Below are 19108 nucleotides of genomic sequence, written 5' to 3' on the forward strand. Positions count from 1 at the left end.
CAAAATCTCACCCCAAAAAACAACCTAGTACCTCCCCCAACCCTTACCAGGATAAAAATAACATTACGGCAGATAAACGTATACCACTCATAATACTCATCCTTAACTCTCTGCCAGACACTAATGACCCTGTGACATTAGTAGATGAATACAATAATCCTATGACCAAAGCATTAGACATGATCGCCCCTTTAAAAATTAGGAAAAGTAAACCCAGAGCTCACTTGAACTCTTGGTTCTCTCCACACCTCAAGAGCTGAAAAAAGAAAATGTGAAGTCAATTGGAGACAGCTACCCGAGGAAAACAAAACTAACCTCGTTAACATCTCAGCCTTATATAAGAAAGAAATAATACGTACCAAACAGGAAATGTATAACAATAGGATTCTCCAAGCAAACTGAAGTACTAAGGAACTTTTTGTGATTTTAAAATTCTCCCCACAGATAACTGTTCAAAGGACAACCTCTGGTGCTCCAACATACAGAACGCCTTAACAAATAAAATTACCCTCCTTCAGAATAGGATTGCAGAAAAAAAGCAAATATTCCTAACTCAGAGACACTTGCCAATACCCCCTTGCATACTACTAAACCGTCTCAATGCTTTAGTTTCTCAAGAGTTTCAATCCTTGAGGTTGAAAAAATCATCCTTTCACTAAAACCTTCACACTGTCAGGGAGACAAATGCCCAGCCCAAATCATCAAAGATGCGGGAAGAGACTATTCACCTTCCATAACCAAACTAATTAATGCCTCTTTTCTATCAGGTACTATCCTCAGTAACTTAAAAGAACCTTGGGCCCTTCCACTTCTCAAAAAACAATCACTTGACCCATCCATAACCACTAACAAAAGGCCCATCACAACAGTGCCATTCTTACTTAAAATATTAGACCAGGTGGCCTACCTGCAGATACAGGAGTACATAGAGTCTAATCAGCTCCTGGGAATCAAACAATCTGGTTTCAGGCCCAAACACGGCACTGAAACCGCACTGCTAGATCTTAAAACGCAGATCGACGAACTTAAGGACAAGGGGAAACAGCCCTGCTACTCCTCCTTGACCTTTCGGCCGCCTTCGATCTGGTGGACCATATAGTAGTATGCAATCACCTTGACTCAGCGGCTCACTTCGCTCAGGATGCCATAGTATGGATTCAATCATTTTTGAGCAACAGGACTATGAGAGTCTTCTCGACATCTTCAGCGGCAGATCCTATTCCTATTACTTGTGGTGTGCCTCAGGGTTTCTCCGTCTCACGCACAATGTTTCATATATTTACTAAGCCCCTATTTGATGATCTGGTCCATCTGGGTGTCACATACACTAATTACGCACATGACACCCAGATCCTCATACCACTTACTGGGGATTATGACAAGGATGTTGTCTTTTGGCTGCCTATGGTCTATGCTTGAATGATGACAAAACTGAGCTCCTCATCCTAGGGACAGCTCCTAACCTCAACAAACTCGGCCCAAAATATGCCTCTTTCAACACCGATGGTAACCTTATCAATGTTGCCAAAGAGGTAAAAACTCTTGGTTTTTACCTAAATTCTACCCTGACTTTTGTTAAACAGGTCAATGCCATGGCCTCAGACTCAGCATATACCTGTAAGCTGATCAGAGCTGGTGAACCATTTTTATCCAAAGACAGATGTACCATACCATACTTGCCAGAGCCCTCATTCTCTCCAAATTGGACTACTGTAACTCACTGTACCTGGGCACCTGTAAAAACACTATTGGCAAGATCCAAATCCTACAGAACAATGCCCTTATAACGGCACCGGGCATTGCCAGAAAGGAACACATCTCCCAGGTAAGGTGGCAGAACAATTGGTTGTCTATCAAAGACAAAAACTGCTTTGCAGACTCAGAAATGCTTTACCATTGCTGCCCCCCTGTTATCTTGTGGAGAGAATCAATAGAAGAATTACCAGCCGACCCACTAGGACCGCCAACTCAGACTGCTTAGTAGTACCCAGGTTTAAACTGACAAAAGCAGGGGGGGATCAGTTTCCCAGTCAAAGCAGTGCAGTTATGGAACTCTCCCCGCCCCCCACCTTGAGGGCAGATCAAATCTTTTTCAACTTAAGATTTAACACCATTAAATGGCTCAGGGAAAATGACCACTAACCTACCTCCGTGATTGTCCCTCATCTGCATGTACCATGGCATTAGTCTATACCATGTGCCTACATAGCTCTAACTGTATAAAACATCTGCAAACGTTTTAATATGTTGTACATTAGCACTAAATTTCGCAATCATAGACAGTCACGATTTTATTGTATGTATATAATTGTTTACAGCTCTCTAATAGCATCTCACCGGGGAACTGTTGTACATTTACTTGTAACTCATGTAACTTTAAGCTGAAAGTATTCTTGTATCTTCCTGCATTCTGCGCCCAAGTATTCTTGTATCTTCCTGCATTCTGCGCCCTGATACCTCCGGGTCAGTTCCACATTACAAATGAATAAACAAACAAACAAACTCAAACTGGCGTTCCTGGCAACTTTGATAATTTCATTTGATCAGCATTTTCCACAAAGAAAGAGCATAATGCTACGCAAGGTGTGTGTTAGTGAATGCACAAAGCAAATGAACTACGATTAACACGGAATGCATTATTGGAACAATTGATCAATTGATCAGATCCGAGCATAATCTTTGACAACAGCGGGCACAGGCAGCAATACATCCTTCAGGATTCGCTTCTGCCTCAATCATAGGTAAAGTAAGGCGGCAGCAGAGCAATGGTCTGGGTGTGCAAAGCACAGCTGTGACAAGGTGGGGTCCTGTCTGCAATCGTGCTCTTCTTGTAAACCCCTAACACTTGCCATGACCCTGCTGGAGGGGAATGGGGTGATAATGGCCCGCGCAGGTGGGGAACACCAGCTTGATTGCACTAGCAATCAAGCCATTAACCCTGAAGCGTGCGTGCAGAAAAGCATACATATGGAAAAAACAATGGGGTGATCCGTTTCAGAATATTAATGCAGAGGACCAACATGGTAATCGCTGAGATGGCCCTGGTCAGTCCCTCTCCTATTACTGTCAATAAAGGGACTTTTGAAGTCACTGGGGCACGGCAGGGGGAAACGGGTAACCACAAGGTCAGCTTCCGGGAGATGTGACAGAGGGCCCAGGAAAAGACACTCCGAACGCACATAGGGAAAACACTCAGAAACCGCCCAGAAATGTTTTTAAAAAACATGGCCTGTTTCTGGGCAGCCGGGAGATCCGTTAGGGGAGTATCCAACATTGCAAGAGTGGGGGGGGGCAGCACAAAAAAAGTCCTGCTACTTTCCCCTCAAATACAGTGCGCGCAATTCCATATGGTCGTGTTCGCACCCACAAACCACTCACCCGTGCCCCAATGTACATTTTTGGTAACTTAGTGGTAGATGGCATTTTAACACACAACAAAAATAAGTAAAACTGCAGAATCATTACAGATGCAGGAAACACATCTATTAGAGCTCTGCCCAGGCGCCCTGGGGAAAAATACAAACAAACCTCCTCATTTTTATATGGCTTGCACCAACAAAAATGACTTCACAGTAAAGGACATTGCAAGGAGCATCATCAGTCTTCAATCCTTGGAGGCACCATGGAAGCGACTTCAGAATTAGTTGCCATAAGTAGGCCAAGTGGCAAATAACTTTGTGGTGCAAAACACCTAAGTTGCACAATTGCTATTTATGGAGCAACTCTATAGTCTAGCTTTTTTTAAATAACAGCATGATATATTAACATAACCTCTGAAGTGAATCACAGAGTTGCAGATAAGGCACAGTGTGATTAAATGATCTGCCTAGGATCACACACTTTGGTTAAATGGTGAAACCGGGAGGTGGACATTTAAGCAACTGAGTACATCTTCCCAGGCTTAGTTGATATAGATATTTATTAAGGTTTCCCTTTGCATTGCATGTGCTTAAATAATACTTTATTTAAAGTAATGCTTTGGAAGCAAAGCACATAACATAAGAAACTACCCTTTCATTATTAACTTCACACTATATACATCATGATATAAATATATTGAGCAATAAGAGGATGGCTTTAGTTTTATTCTCCCCATCCTTCATGAAAAGTCACAATTGCATCATACAGATTAATGTCAGCCTAACAAATCCCCCTTGGGTAAAGCCATGGTCATTATTTTATAGTCTGTAGAAGGATGCACCCTTCTCACTGCTGATCACTCCATCCCATGCACATTTCTGAAGGGACAAAGGTTCCTGCTAATAGCCCCCATCCCTCCCATCAGTGCCTAATGGCTCACATTAGCTCACGAGCTGCTTGGGGCATTGTCCTGGCAGCGGGACACCTCTCCCGTTCGGAATGGGTAAGGTGTCCTGCTGCCAGGGCAATGACCGTGCTGAGCTGTTTTTGCTCATCAGATGTTGTCCTCCCAGCGGGACACCTTTCCTGTTGGGCACCCTCATTGAGGTGCCGAACGAGAGCGTTGTCCCATTGACAAAAGTCCCGGTCAGGCTCTGAAAAGAACCTGTGGGGGGGCAGTTTGCCCCCCAACCCTCCTGCTCAGTACACCACTTCCCAGACCCAAGCACTAAATGAATAGAAACAATGGTGTCCAGGTAAGATATGGTGAGTTATATTATCAGCAACATAGACATGAGGGTCACGTGAAGCTCATTAAACCTGACTGGGGGTTTATATCCATATCTACGTTCGAAGGGTGATAGAATGTGATGCAATAGTTGACTCATTAACAATTATTGTGTTATTTGCAGCGTATTCTAGTGGCTATGCAGGTGTTAAATGTTCTAGACACTGTAAGGCATCACAAGGCGCCATCATGGAAATGTGCCGAGGCAGGGTATTAAAAACAATTAAACAAACCTCCCTTCAGAGAGGTGCTTCGCAGGGAAGCACACCCATACCACAGCACACCAAATCGTGTTTCTCGAGTTTCAGATCAAAGTTTGCACAATAAATACATTTCAATAGGAGAACAGACCCACAAACAGCAAGGTTGTTCATTCAAATGCCTAAACGCATTACTGTACCAACAGGGTGGGTTATATGATGCCTTGCATGTAGGTCTTTAGGGTCAGTTTGCACCAAAAGTGGGGGCACAATTGTGGGTCTGAGGAAACATAATGATCTCAAGATGGCAATGCTAATGCAACTTATTTAATCAACCCATTATAAATGAATATCGTTTTATCAATGCATTTTGAATTTAATCATTTGAATTGAGGCGCAATGGTTTGCACGGCGCAATATTTTAATGGTAATAATGAGTGCACCTCGTTGCATAAGGCCCAGTGCTGAGCTCGCTGCAATTTGGAGTCAATCATCTTGGTCCTTTATACTACAGAGGGACTGATTCTGAGCTGTGTGAATGCAGTGAAGAAATCCTAGAGGTTTCCCGCTAAATCTTTCCACAACCATTTTGAAGGTGGTGAGAGAAGTGGCGAGGAGGTGTTGTGACAGCAGCCATGTAAACCCTAGCAAGTTGGTGCAAACGGAGCTCAGCTGGGTTAGCGTGTGCAGAGCACCTGCAGCTCCACAGATTGGAAGCCTTGGACGTTTCTATACTATCGGAAGCGTCGCTGGACCTACAGATTCTCTGCAGTACCTTTGGTGTATTAGCAAAGTGACTCTCAAAATAGAGTTTGTAAATGGGGAGAGTTCTCCCTAGCTTGCAGTTTGCTTGCTGAGGGCATTGGGTACTCGTCATTGTTGTAACATTGGCCCAGTTCTTCAGCCCACTAGTAGGGGCAGTGTAACAAAAGGCAGGGTCAATAAACAGTTCTTTTCTCTTCTTCATGATTTGCTCACTCTGCCATCTTGTGTCATTTATCTGAGTCAAATAAGCGATGACTGGTTAGCTTGCTTTATAGAAAGGTATTTTTTTTATAGGAAAATCGTAGCCTACGTCATACAATATAATAAAAGGCCAGATGTATGTTTGTCAGATGTAGTCATGCACAGTAGAGACAGCAGGCTGCACCTGTTGTTAACGCTAGAGGGAGCTGTTGCTTTGGGAGTACACAGGCTTTCACACTAGCTGGAAATAAAGACCCACTACACTAATGACACCTCTGTAGTTTAACCACTTTTATAATGGTGCAAAACTGGTGCTGTGCTTTCAGAATCTGATCTCAACTATGTCTCTGCAATTGTGGTCAAGAGGACCATTGTCATGCCACAAGGCGAGGACATGGGACACTGAGCGGAAGTGGCAGATTACTTTTCATTACAACTTTCGTATTGATGCAGAATATGCTGATAGTTAGAAAAGGATTGTTCTGCCACAGAACAACACTTTTCTAAATTTGCACCATCATCCACATCGGTCCTTGGATTTTCCTAGATTGTGGACAGTTTGTAATCCATACTTGGTTATCAGAAAATCGATTAGGGTCTGAGATTTCATAAAAATATGGATAAAGATATGGAGAAAGGGCAAGCAATAAAAAATTAGAAAGACTAGTTCAGAAAAAAAGGCACAAAACAAGTCCTGTAGCAGGAATTAGAGACTAGAGATGGCAGGCAGACCGAACGAGAGAATTCAGAGAGCCACTTCAGCCTGCTTCGGTATTTTCAACAGACAACAAACGGTTATTGATAAGCTGCACTGAGAGTTGCATTTTGCATGCATTGAAATGATTACTAGAGCCAGGCTGGAAGAGAGGTCAGAGCATTGCATGGCAACCACTTTTGGATCCACAGGCTAGGGTTTAGAAAAGTTACCAAACAATGGGCCTCATTACACGGTAATGAATCATGCCTTGGAGGAAAGGGGAATTACCGCCCTATTCCAAGGTTGGGAATAGGTTCTTAGTCCTTCCAAGGCGGTAATTCCTCCTTCCTCATTCCCATTTTTTTCCCATAGGGCATAATGGGAATGGGGAAGGTGCTAATTACGGCAAAAAGCAGGCGTTAAAATCCCCAACCCGCAAAGGGACCTCGTAGTAAGGCGGTAAGGATTTACTGGTACCAGTAAAATACCGGTACCGGTAAACCCTTACCGCCTACCGTGTAATGAGGCCCAATGTGTGTGGTGCGCTTCTTGTTTTCTGTGTAGTGAACCAGGAGCACCAGGGAAGAAGTTCAATGCCCCGTCTGTGGGTCAGGGAAGATAATCTTTTAGAAAAGAATGTGTTTTTATATGTATGTCTATGTGTGAATGTGGGCCGGGAGGCTGGCCACTGTGAGTAAAAATGAATGTGTGTAAAAGTGGGCAGCAAATGAGTATGAATGAATGCATGGAGAAGGTGGTGGGTTCACCATAACCTGTGGTTCACCATTTAGAAGCTTGGGGAGAATAGGGTACACTGAACTGGCATGGCATTATGGCAAGACAAAGTGATTTTAAACAAGGGGATACTGGTCTTTCAGCATGGATATGCTTTCTTACAGCAGCATGGCATTTTTACTGGAATAATGGGCAAAGCCAACCTGATTAGTGTTCTTATGTGGGCATATTGGCCTACATTAGGACAACCAATATGAACATGTCTTCTTACAGTGGTGTGGATTGTTTTTATTGGCCTGCTAGGCAAAGCCAACTTGATGAACCTTGTCCCAAATTGCCGAAGCAAGCATGGACACAGCTGCATGTCAGTCTTTACTGGCAGTATGGGCAAAGTGAACATGATGCATGTTCTTAAATTGGTACACTGGCATACATTGGTGCAGCCAAAATGGACATATTTTCTTAGAGCCACATTGCATGTTTACTGTCATTATTGGTAAAGACAACATGATAGTGTTTTTACATGGGCATATTGGCTTACAGTGGTTCATCCATTATGGACATGTTTTCTTACAGTAGTTTGGCATTCATTTGCTGGCACGTGGACACAGACAACATGAGTATGTTCTTACATGGGAATACTGGCATATATTGGTGCAGCCAGCATGGACATGTTTGGGTACATCCTGCATTAATATGTTTTTTACACTGACAGAATCCTGACATATATTCTAGGCAAAAGCAGCATTAAAATAAGTTGAAAAAGCTCCTGTGAGGTGTTGGTGACTTGGTATACATTGGATTTGTTCATCAGTTATTCTACCAAACTGATAGTAAACTGTTTGGCTTTTTCACTGAACTTTTATAGCAAATGTGCTGTAAAATGCACCATTTTAACCCAGTAAATCTTAATGTATTGCATTGGGGGCCCTCACTATGCTAAGTCACTCATGCATATTCTTGCAAAATATAAACGCCGCTTTCAATAAATAAATTCATCAGCCGCCACTGCTCTTGAGGGTACTCTCAGTGGAGTCACAGAAGGCTGATCCTGAATACTGTAGTTCTTATATGGATACTTGTGGGGTGTACAGGCTGCTGAACTTCCTTGGATCTGCATTCTTCTCATATTATTGCGGGGGTTACACCCATTCCTTGCTGCCCAGCTGCATCTCGTGGCTCTCTTGCTTTGAATGTGCCTAGCCGTCCTTGGGTCCAGAGCCAATGTGGAGCATGGTTTTCTGCAGGTCCCCTGGTTGATGTGGGTCGCCTGTCATCAGAGGTTCAGAGACTAGATTAATGTATATGGGGTGAGAAGAGAGATCTGTTAGTTGTGCATTTGCTACCTGCTTGCAGTCAGTCACCGAAATGCCAGGCAATTCTCCTCTGAACACGATTACCTCCTCAAACCCTAATCACGTGATTCAGCCTTATTAGAGCTCCAAAGTGAGGTGCAGCTGATCATCTCCAAGGCACAGTGAGCAAGGGACCCTCCACTAGATTACCCTTGGGTACTCAGGGTGAAACACCAAGTTTTACAAATTAAACAGGAGTGCAGTGTGACACTGGCCGTCCAGTATTCTTTCAGAATTTGGAACTGCAGCAGAATACACAAAGCAACTTTCAATGACCTCAAACATTGATTCACTGCAGGGCAAAAACACTCCACGAGTAGGCTAAGAATTGCTCTAGGTACCCGAGTGTGTGGAATACTAGTGTGATGCAGAAGGGAAGGGATAAGCAGGAAGTACTGCCCCCCCCATACTCCTATGCAGCATACCTTTACAAAATGATGTCTTTGTGAGCTGATCCCCTTCTATTACGACATTAAACAGCAGTATTATAGCAGTTAGAAGCACAAAGGTTTGAGGTGAGAGGCACAGCTAGGTAAACTACAAACGTCCCCAGGTAACCCTACTCAAGTTTTTCTTTTTTTTTTTTTACTAGCGATCATGATGCCCTTCGATGGTTGAACACAGAGTGGGGCGGCAAAGTGTGATAAGGGACTGCTGATACTCCGACCTCACAAAAGCCTGCACAGGTGTCATCTGCACCCCAACTCCCCTTGTGCAATGTGGATGACGTCTATTCTGTGCTCTTTACTGCTTCATCCCCTTCTGCAACACCAAGCTTTTGCCATTCTCAATGTTAATTTGAGAAGAGGACTTAAGTGGTATTTGGTGACAAATAGGAATGGCAGAGCTGGACTTTGAGCTGCCAAGGAGAATTCACTTTCCCCCAAAATGGGCATTTTAGGATCAGGAATCAATCGAAGACCAGGCCAATAGCCCTTGCTATGATGAAAGGATGCAGGGCTTGTGTGTGCAGAAAAAGAAAGAGCTCCGGTCGCTGTCAGTGCCACAAAGAGAAAATGAAAAAACGGATAGGGAAATTGTGTTTCCAATTAAGATGGCACTGTCTACAAATTACTCAAGCCTTATATGCTGCAGAAGCGCGGTTTACAGAGGTGATGTGCGTTTACGCGTCTGGTGATAAACCTATTTTATGCATACGTAAAGTTTCAGGATTAGTACTTCCAGTGTTGTGTGGCATTGCACGCTTGTTGATTACTTCGACGTATGGAAAGTACACGAGCTGAACCGGATTGACAACGATTTGCAGCAGTACACATCAGGATATGCCCAGAGCATAACTGCTTGGAGTCTGATACCTTATACCTGCTTCACAAAGTGTATAACTGGGGAACCTGTGAGGCGCCCTTGAGCAATCCTTTGTAAACCACACTTGCCAGACAGCATCTCAAACAGGCATCCCGGGATGTGGTCCTCTTTGGGCTTTCCTGAATCAGGTCTAACATATCACGGGGAAATTGGAGGTACTCACAGGCTTCTCTCGATTTGCTCAGGTCTAAATCATTGTGAATAAGGCCATATTCCGACAAAGTATTTTTTGTGCAATTGACAAAACGCTGTAACAGATCCCCAATTGCCTGAAAAAATATCAGATTATGTGGAATGTGAACATCATAGAGACACAGTGACAGATGGTGTATTTTTTAATTTTTGGGATGAAAATGTTTCCCATTAATACCCGGTAAACGTTCGAGAGTAGCAAGAGAGCCGGCACCAAAAAGGTGCCTACAACCGCACACTTTCTGAAAATAATTTGGTAAAAAGCTCAAGTTTTCAATCAGTTTTGTTGGGTAAGTAATGCAAAAAATCTAATAGAGGCAATTAACCAATAGTGCACAGGAGCATTTTCCAACACAATGTTCTGATGCCTTTTTCCACAATATATGCCATTATAGAAAACATGTTCAAGCTGGCTGTGCTCATACTTTTCTAAAGTGACTGCACCCATTTATTTCAGTATTCCAATATATTAACATACTCCTGTTTGCTTTGCACGTGATGCCAGGAATTATACAATAGGAAAACATGTCCATGCTGGCTCTGCCAATACATGCCAGTATAACCATGTATGAACAGTTCTATTTGCTAGTGAAATGCTGTGCCTCATTTAGAAAACCAGTACAGACTGCCTGCACCATAGGTCAGAATGGCCACATAAGAACACTCATAATGTTGGATTTACTCTTGATGCCCAGTAGAAAAGTGATGCCACAGAAAGATAAAATGCCCAAACTGGTTTCACCAATGTAGACCAGTCTAGCCATGCAAAAACACTCATCATGCAGCCTTTATCCTTAATAGCAGTAAAAAATATAATGCCATAGTAAGACAATGTATCCTGACTGGGTGCGCCAATGTAGGACACTCTAAGCATGTAATACCATGTTCCTTTACCCTTGATGTTCAGCACACACTTCCATTCCACAGAACAAATATAGTATAGATGTATAGCAAGACCGCCTGCACCAAAATTGGCAAGGCTAGACAAATCATAGCACCTTTCATGTTTGCTTTACCCATGATGCCATGTCATGGTGAAAGAAATATCCAGACTGGCTGGACCAAACTAGGCCAGTAAAGTCATAGAATACGACTCATCATGTTTGCTTTATAATTGATGGGCAGTACAAAAGCCCATATCACCAGTAAGAATATGTATGCCCCCTATTCCAAATCAGCAGGCCCCGGGTCTGGCACAAATGCAAGCACTCACATTTCATACAGCATTCACTTGCACATTACTAGTGCATTTACTTGCACATTCACATGAATAGCAATACATCATTCACTTGATCATTCACACATGCACCCATAGAGCATACACTTGCTCACTCACCCACACACACGGTCCACTGTACACTCTCTCATTCACAACTCACTTACAAACACAAACCCACACATACACGCAGACACCCATGCATTCATACTTTTTCTCAAAGCACTGCAGACTCTGAGCCTCACACCGCCTGCCACAAAGAGCCTATGCCTTACACACAGCACGATACAGGAACTAGAAAGTGATGAGAGCTTCATGGTTCCGTCACATGTGTGGAGGAGCCAGGGCACTCAGAACACAATTCCCAGACTGTCTGAATGTGCAGGGAGGTTCCGGAGCACCCTTATATACATTTAGTCCTGCAGATCCTCAGTCTGCATACCCAATGGGCCATGCAAGGCTGGGGAAGCAACATGTCCCCAGCCTTGCATGGCTCACTGGCATGCACGCTGGGAAAGCAACTCTGCCAATTCCCTCTAATAGTTAAAGCCAGTCCATGAGAATTGAATTGCCCAAATCTGTAAGGAGATGTTTTAACGCATGTAAATGTGCACCCAATATTCACAAAATACACAATATACACAAAAGGGACATGCCCTTACATGCATGGATTTGGCATCCATTTCTCTTGTGCCTTTCCCTGAACAGGCTTTGGGGAATGTGCAATGCACCGTTGTGTCATTTTTGTATCCGTTGCTGAACTTTTCTCAGCCTAAATAACAGTGAGACAAACTGCTGCTATTTGTTGGTTTTGGCATACATTTCTAGAAAAGTATTTTTCTTTTCTGGCACAATTGAGCATGATTGGTCCTTTGCGTCCCATCATGAGAAATTGCACTCACAACTCCTTTGTGTGTAGAGGTAGTATATGGATACACTAGTGTCCGGTATGCACTGCCAACACTAATTTACTCCAGAGAGCTGGTTTGTGTATCAATGTTGCTAGTTCACTAGAAAATGCACAGCTCACCCTTGCAGAGTCAATAACATGCTCTTTTCAACTTTTCAAATAATCGGACTACGGAAAAATAAACCCTTTTTTTTTCAGATGCCAAGTAATGTGTGACTCCCACGCCAACGTTTATAAACGTATGTACGTGCGCGTTATTTTTTACATATTCTGTATTACTATGGTAATTGTGGTCCTTGCATGTAACTTTTTTCCAGTATACAGTTTTTATGTTGTCTGATACATTTTATCGGCCCAACAAAAAAAATACATGGCTCTTAAAGTAGCTTAACATTTGGAGCCACACATTGATGAAGAAAAAACGTTTGTGATGACAACAGGGAAGTTATTCGGCCATATTTGCATTTCTTTTTATGGTATAGCCTCAACTTTCATGGGCAGACTACATCAAGCATCGCTGAGGTGCTGTGCCAGACAAAACAAAACACTGCTTGGCATTTGAGAGACCTCCAGGTTCCCCATTACAAAGGAGCACTCGCATCCGCATCACTGGTTTAAATTACCCAAAGTGTCTGCGCACGTTGCAGCTTTCAGAGTTGTCATTTGGTTCCCGTTCCGTATGGGGGCCCTGAGGAACCCCTCAGAGAGAGCTGCACCAACTGTCTAGCCACGGTGTAGCTATCGCAGTGACAAAAAAAAATTGCTTTCGAGTTATAGAAAGTCATCCATTGCCATCTTGTGGCTAAAATGTGAACTGCAATTTTCTAGTGTATCACAGTATTTACTGGTGATGACTGCGTTGTCATTTTCCCCCTCTCACTCAACGACTGCAACATGCAGCCATGGATTCAAGAGGCTGGGGTGCTTCTTTGTTTTCTCTGGCCCAAACTAACAGAGATTAACTGCGTCCAGTAGCAGGAAAAATAGGCTCCTCAGCAGTGTGATGGGCGACCATGATCACGTGTACCGTGAAATACCCACTAACTGTAGCTCCTGTCACATCATTGAGGAACCTGCTATTTCATTTCTGCTGCTGGTGACGGTTCACAATCTGCTTTTCAGTTTAAGAAATGTTTTATTTGGTACCTTAATTTAGTTTTATTTTTTAAAGCGTTTGGAATACCAGATTATTTTGAGCGTTTAATATAAATAACAGGTTCTTCCTAATTAATACTGTGTATATAGTTATCTATGAAAGGTAATAACTCTGAATATCCTGTTCACTTTGATAACAGATATTGCAACTCCTCTAAAACCAACTATAGGCCAAGCTACAATGGACTGCTACGAAGTAAAACCTGTTTCTGACATTGAAAATCACCAGTTGATTTATGTAATTTGCTATATCTTTGATTTATGCGGGAATACACATCCAGCACTATCTGGTCCATGCCCCTTGTTAGAGCCCCCCCCCCCCCTCGATCTCTCATCCCACTCAAAGCACTGACTCAGGGACCATATCCCCAACCCTTATATTGTTCTGTGGGGCTGCCCTACCCTTTGGAAAGGCTAGAGGCCAAGGTACAGTGGTACAGCTCAAGGCAGAATGGTCCTAGATGCTTGAATCTGAACCAATGACCCCGCAGCCTCTTTTCTTCTGAGTCACCCGGGTATGTGGAAACCTATTCATAAAGTCTGAAATAACTCGGGTGGCTTTATCATCTACGCTCCCTCGCTTCTGTATCTTCAAAACTAAACTGCATGCAGCTGTCCCAACCAACAAACCACACTCTGTGCAAAACATCCACATTGACTGATAGCACATTTAATAATGTACATCACCCGTTGAAGCATCCAGCAGAAAGGTGTTGTTCTCATTTCCTGATAGGATGGCGTATGCCACTTCTCCATTTCTGGCTTCATCTGGATCTATGGCAATCACGCGATGAACCAAGGCGCCCACCTCTGCATCCTCCATAATATGGGCAGAGGTGGCTGACACAAACTCTGGAGGATTATCGTTTATGTCCAAAATGACAATCTTAGCAGTCATGGAGCCCTGCTTGCGATCTGACATGGCTTCTGGCTGATCGGACGCCAACACTGTGAGAACCAGAAACGGAGACAGCTCCCGGTCCAGCGGGGCTGCCGTAGTCAGCGTGCCATGCCACGGGTCAATGAGAAATGGGTTCCCTGTTGGTGCATTGGTGTGTAAGGAGTACTTCAATTGACTATTCACCAAACTTCCATCCCCATCCTTTGCATTGAACATGTACACCACAGTTCCAACAGCCACATTTTCTTCAATGCCGATGATGATTAAGTCATCCTCAAAAGAAGGTGCATTGTCATTCTTGTCCCCTACGTCAATGCTGAGTATAATGCTTGAATTTGCAGGAAGATCTTCGTTTTGCGATTCCAAGGCAACTCTAAAGAGATAGTGAGAAGCAGTCTCGTAGTTAAGTGCCTGGGCAAGGAACACTTCACCTGTAGAACTCTCAATTTCAAAATGGCTGTCCTTATCCTCAGCGGCAATCCTAAAATGCACATTCTTCCTATTAAACAGGGGGTTTTCGAGTGGCTTTAAAGAACATATAACTTGTGCAGGCTCAACATCCTCTGGTACAACAATATGTTTTATTCCTTGAATGTGCGATTTCATTCTGGGCACCGGGATGACCTAAAATAGGGATACAAAAAAATTCAAAAACGGGTCAGATATAGCAGCATAAAAAACAACTGTGACGTCTTTAAATCAACTCTGATCTTTTGGAACTGTGCATTTGTAAAGATAGGTGTAATAAATGGCAAGTATCAACCCGACCTTATTTTTCTATTAAGCAAAACATACTAACTGGAAATTGAATCTGTTGTCCATTTATGCAAATACAGTATTGCAATTTTCTCTATTAGTTCAATCGCCTGAAAGAGGCACTAGAAGAGAGCTTGCTTTTCAATATTGACCTGTCACATGCTTTGGATGCCAATTATTCATAGACATGTTGGGGAACAAAATACTCACCAGTTCCTCGCCACAACACCAGACTGAACCAAGTAACAACAATTCCAAAACTCAAAGAATATGACTGAACTCAGGGGGGAAAGTGCACTCACTCTGAAAGTGAAGGTAGTTCTAAGGGCATATGAACTGTCCTGGCCACTTTCCAGTGAAATAACCTGGGCAAAGTCAGCAATTTGGCATGGCTCAGAATGGGAAGCCTTCGTTACAGTAAGAACTTGTGGGTGCCTCTGACATGAACCGGAGACTATCCTCACAAAAGTGGAAGAAAAAGGCCAGCAGTGTGGGGGAGGAGCGTTACTGATGATGGGCCAGTTGGAAGGATATGCAGGTTGAGTGGCTAGGAATCCAGGTGAAGGTACGCAAATACAATATTATAGCAAATTAATACCATTTATGTTTTTTACAGTGGCTGTACATTGGGTAGTCCTGTGAAATTATCGGATCCCTTTAAACAAGCTGACAAAGAGAAAGACAGAATATATAATTCAATGGAATCCCTCATTTATTTATTTTATATATTTAACATTTGGATTGTACGGCAAGCCCTGAGGCATCAGGGCGCTGGTGACAAGAATAGCAACAGATTGACACAGAGATACATATTTACAGAGATACAGGTAAAGAGATCCAGGAATGTAGAGAGACACACATACAGGGATACAGGCACATAGGCAGAGATACAGGTGCGAGGAGAGTGAGGGTGGTGCAGAGCATAGAATGGGTGGTGATGGCAGGAGCCAGTGTCTAGCTTTCACTCACCTATGGTGTCCTGGGAAAACAGGAAGGTTTTGAGTTCCTAGGTTATGGTTCTGCTCTTAGTGGGAGATTGTTCCACTGTCCTGCAGCGAGGGCAGGGAGGCTGGTTCCCCCGCACTTTTCAGTCTGTAGGGTGGGATGGTTAGGTGGTTGGAGTAGGTCGATCGTGTGGGTCGAGACAATTGCTTTTTATTATTTTCTATAAGAGATATCCAGGTGCTTTCTTGGTTATTCATGTATGTGTGATGGCTAGTGTTTTGAAAAGGATGCGCTGCCTAATGGGTAACCAGCGGGCTTTTTTTCCTAGCAGCCGAGATGTGTTCCAGTTTTGGAATATTGAGTGCGGCTCTTAGGGCGTTGTTTTTGATAACCTGGAGTTTGTTGAGGTTACATGTGGAGGTGCCTGCAAATAGTGCATTACAGTAGTCCAGGCTAGACCCTATGAAGTGCCCTAGCAATCGTGAGGCAGCTGTCTTGGGACAAGAACGTTCTGGAGTTTTGTTGTGTATGCCACTGAGGAGGCAATAGAGCTGACCTGTCAGTGACACTGTGGCATCCAGGTATGCTCCCAGTGTTTTTACGACATTGAATACTAGTATGGTGATACCGTCAATAGTGAATACTTTGTAGTTGTAGTCAGGTTTGTTCAGAGAGATTTGTGAGCCTGTCAGGAGAATCTCAGTGTTCTCATCATTTAGGCAAAGCACGTTGGCAGCCATCCATGCTTGGATTGTGTGATAGATGGAGTTTAGGGCGGTGGAGACGGTAGTATAGTTGCCTGAGAGAAGTAAACGTACTTGCGTATCGTCCGCGTAGTTTGTGTATGATATTCCGAGACTGCCTCTGATGTCAAAAAGTGGTTTTGTGAAAATATTGTACAATGTAGGAGAGAAACAGGAGCCTTGGGGGACTCCGCAGGAGATCAGGGTTGGTGGGGCAGAGGCTATGTCAGAGAACACGCAGAAGGATCTGTTGTACAGGAGTGAGGAGATCCAGGTAGTGGCTTGTTCTAAGAAAAGCACAGCTCAAATGAGGTGCTCGCAGAACGTTTGATCATTCCTAAGTTTAATGGGAAACAAATAACTTTTCAGTATTTACAGAATTATCCCTGTTAGGTAAAAGAGATATTGGGCCTCATTAAGAGTTTGGAGGTAGCCATGTCGCTATTTGCGCCATGGCTGCCTCTAAACTCGGGTCCGGGTTCCTTGAATGAGGAATTACCGGGCCATTCCAACCTTGGAGGACCCGGTAATTCCTCATTCAATTTACCCATCCCCATTCCCATTTGAGTCCCTATAGGGCTCAATGGGAATGGGGAGGGAGCTAGGCCCGTTGTGACGTCCAGAGCGGATGCCGCGTGGGAACCTCGTAATAGGGCAGAATGGGTTTAATAGCACTGGCACCATTGCTGGCGCCGTTAAACCCATTCCGCCAGGGTCCTAATGACGCCCAATGTTTTGAAGAAAAGAAGAGCACATGACAAGTTATGTTGCCTATAACGCCGCACACATTTTTGTATGCTGTTTTTATATATATACTTCGATACAATTCTGCTCTAGTGAAACAAAATATTAGTATTGTCACCTTCTTTGCAAATCCTAAGACAGCACCCATTATACGCAATATTATTACAATTTAAATTCGAAAAAAGTGTGATGCTGGGAGAGACCTCAGCTATTGGTATATGGAGCCACCAGTACTGGAGTAGAAGAAGAAATGATGGGATGCAGTGCACACTTATTGATGACAGCACCTGTGAAGATAGTGCAAGTAGTGAATGACAAATGTCTTAAGAAATGGGCCAAGTATTCCAAGTTATTAACGTGGGTCGAAGATGAAGCAGGTCCAATATTCAAATTGGCAATGAAGAATGAGACACTGTGCTTCAGAAAACAGTGGTCAGACCAAAGTTGGAGAACATAAAGGGTGTAGGCATGTGAGCGATGTGCCAGGAATTTAATGAGGAACTGCTGTGCTGATGGACCACTATTGGGCCTGTGGATCCAGTGCTTACATGAAGTTGCCTCTAAAAAGGGGAGGAATATGTTCTATGGTGATAATGCCTGTTCGTGTGTCGGTGGGCCCTCAAAGTGACCTACACACAGACAACTTTCTAAAAATGGATGCACATCAAAGAAAGAAGAGGTTGCTTAACCTCACCTGACAGAGGAGAGAAAATTACTTGTTGTCGAAATTAATAGAGGCTTATCATGACATTCCAGATGAGCATACATTGTTTAGTAGAAGGGCCGGGATATGTACAGCCATAGTCATGCCAGGAATTCAAGCTGCAGTAAACACAACAGCTTTCAAATCACAAGGTGGGAACTGCTTCAAACAATTGACACAACCATAAAATGATTGAATGCAATTAAAGAAGAAGTGAGGACCATCAGACTCATGACCCTCCAAAACAGGTATGTCTTGGACTTAATTACAGCAATGGAAGGAGGTTTTTGCACAAGTATTATGATTTCTTGCTGTACATACACATGTGCCCATGATGGTGAAAATGGAACATTGATAGCAGCTATAACCTCTTATCAACCCCACATACGAAAATGGCAGAAGAAGTAGCTAAAAATGAAGAAGATGAAGATTGGTTTTAATACCTGTTGTCATGGGTTCCCACCTGGCTGGATAATGCATTCAAGCTACTGATGGCAATACTAGTGTTGGTATTGCTGGGATTCTGTCTCCTAAGAGCAATCATAGGACAATGCAAGAAGACAGCAAAGAAAGCTGTTGGAATCAAGATAATGATTGATGGGAATGCTGTGGGTGATGAGCACACACAAACCGAGAACACCACCCATGAACACCTGAAAGTAAGCCCTGTAGAACCCCAGGAACAAAGTTTTATCATCCCAACGATCATCAGAACTATGTGGGATGTTGGGTGCTCTGCACGCCGACTGGGGAGTGCTGTCATATGACCTGAAGTGTGGATTAACACATAAAGAATGCAGGTGACCTAAGGAGGGTGAAAAAAAATATCGATTCCGACGAAACCAGAGTGTGAAGAAAAGGGGAAGACGGTGGTCGAGGACTCGAACAGAGGGGGGAATGTAGAGAGGCAGATGTG

The 19108-nt window shown here is 43.4% G+C and overlaps 1 protein-coding gene across 1 annotated transcript in view; it reads right to left on the bottom strand.

Annotated features, from left to right (window-relative positions):
* The window catches only part of DCHS2 (dachsous cadherin-related 2), a 1925309-nt gene that overhangs the window by 534785 nt on the left and 1371416 nt on the right, over positions 1 to 19108 (bottom strand). The window contains exon 9 of the mRNA XM_069631304.1: positions 14088 to 14925. Within this exon, the coding sequence (XP_069487405.1) occupies positions 14088 to 14925 (838 nt within the window). The remainder of the gene's footprint in view (positions 1 to 14087; positions 14926 to 19108) is intronic.

Source organism: Ambystoma mexicanum, chromosome 6q (assembly GCF_040938575.1).
Source record: "Ambystoma mexicanum isolate Mex_15411 chromosome 6q, UKY_AmexF1_1, whole genome shotgun sequence".
Lineage (NCBI taxonomy): Eukaryota > Metazoa > Chordata > Amphibia > Caudata > Ambystomatidae > Ambystoma > Ambystoma mexicanum.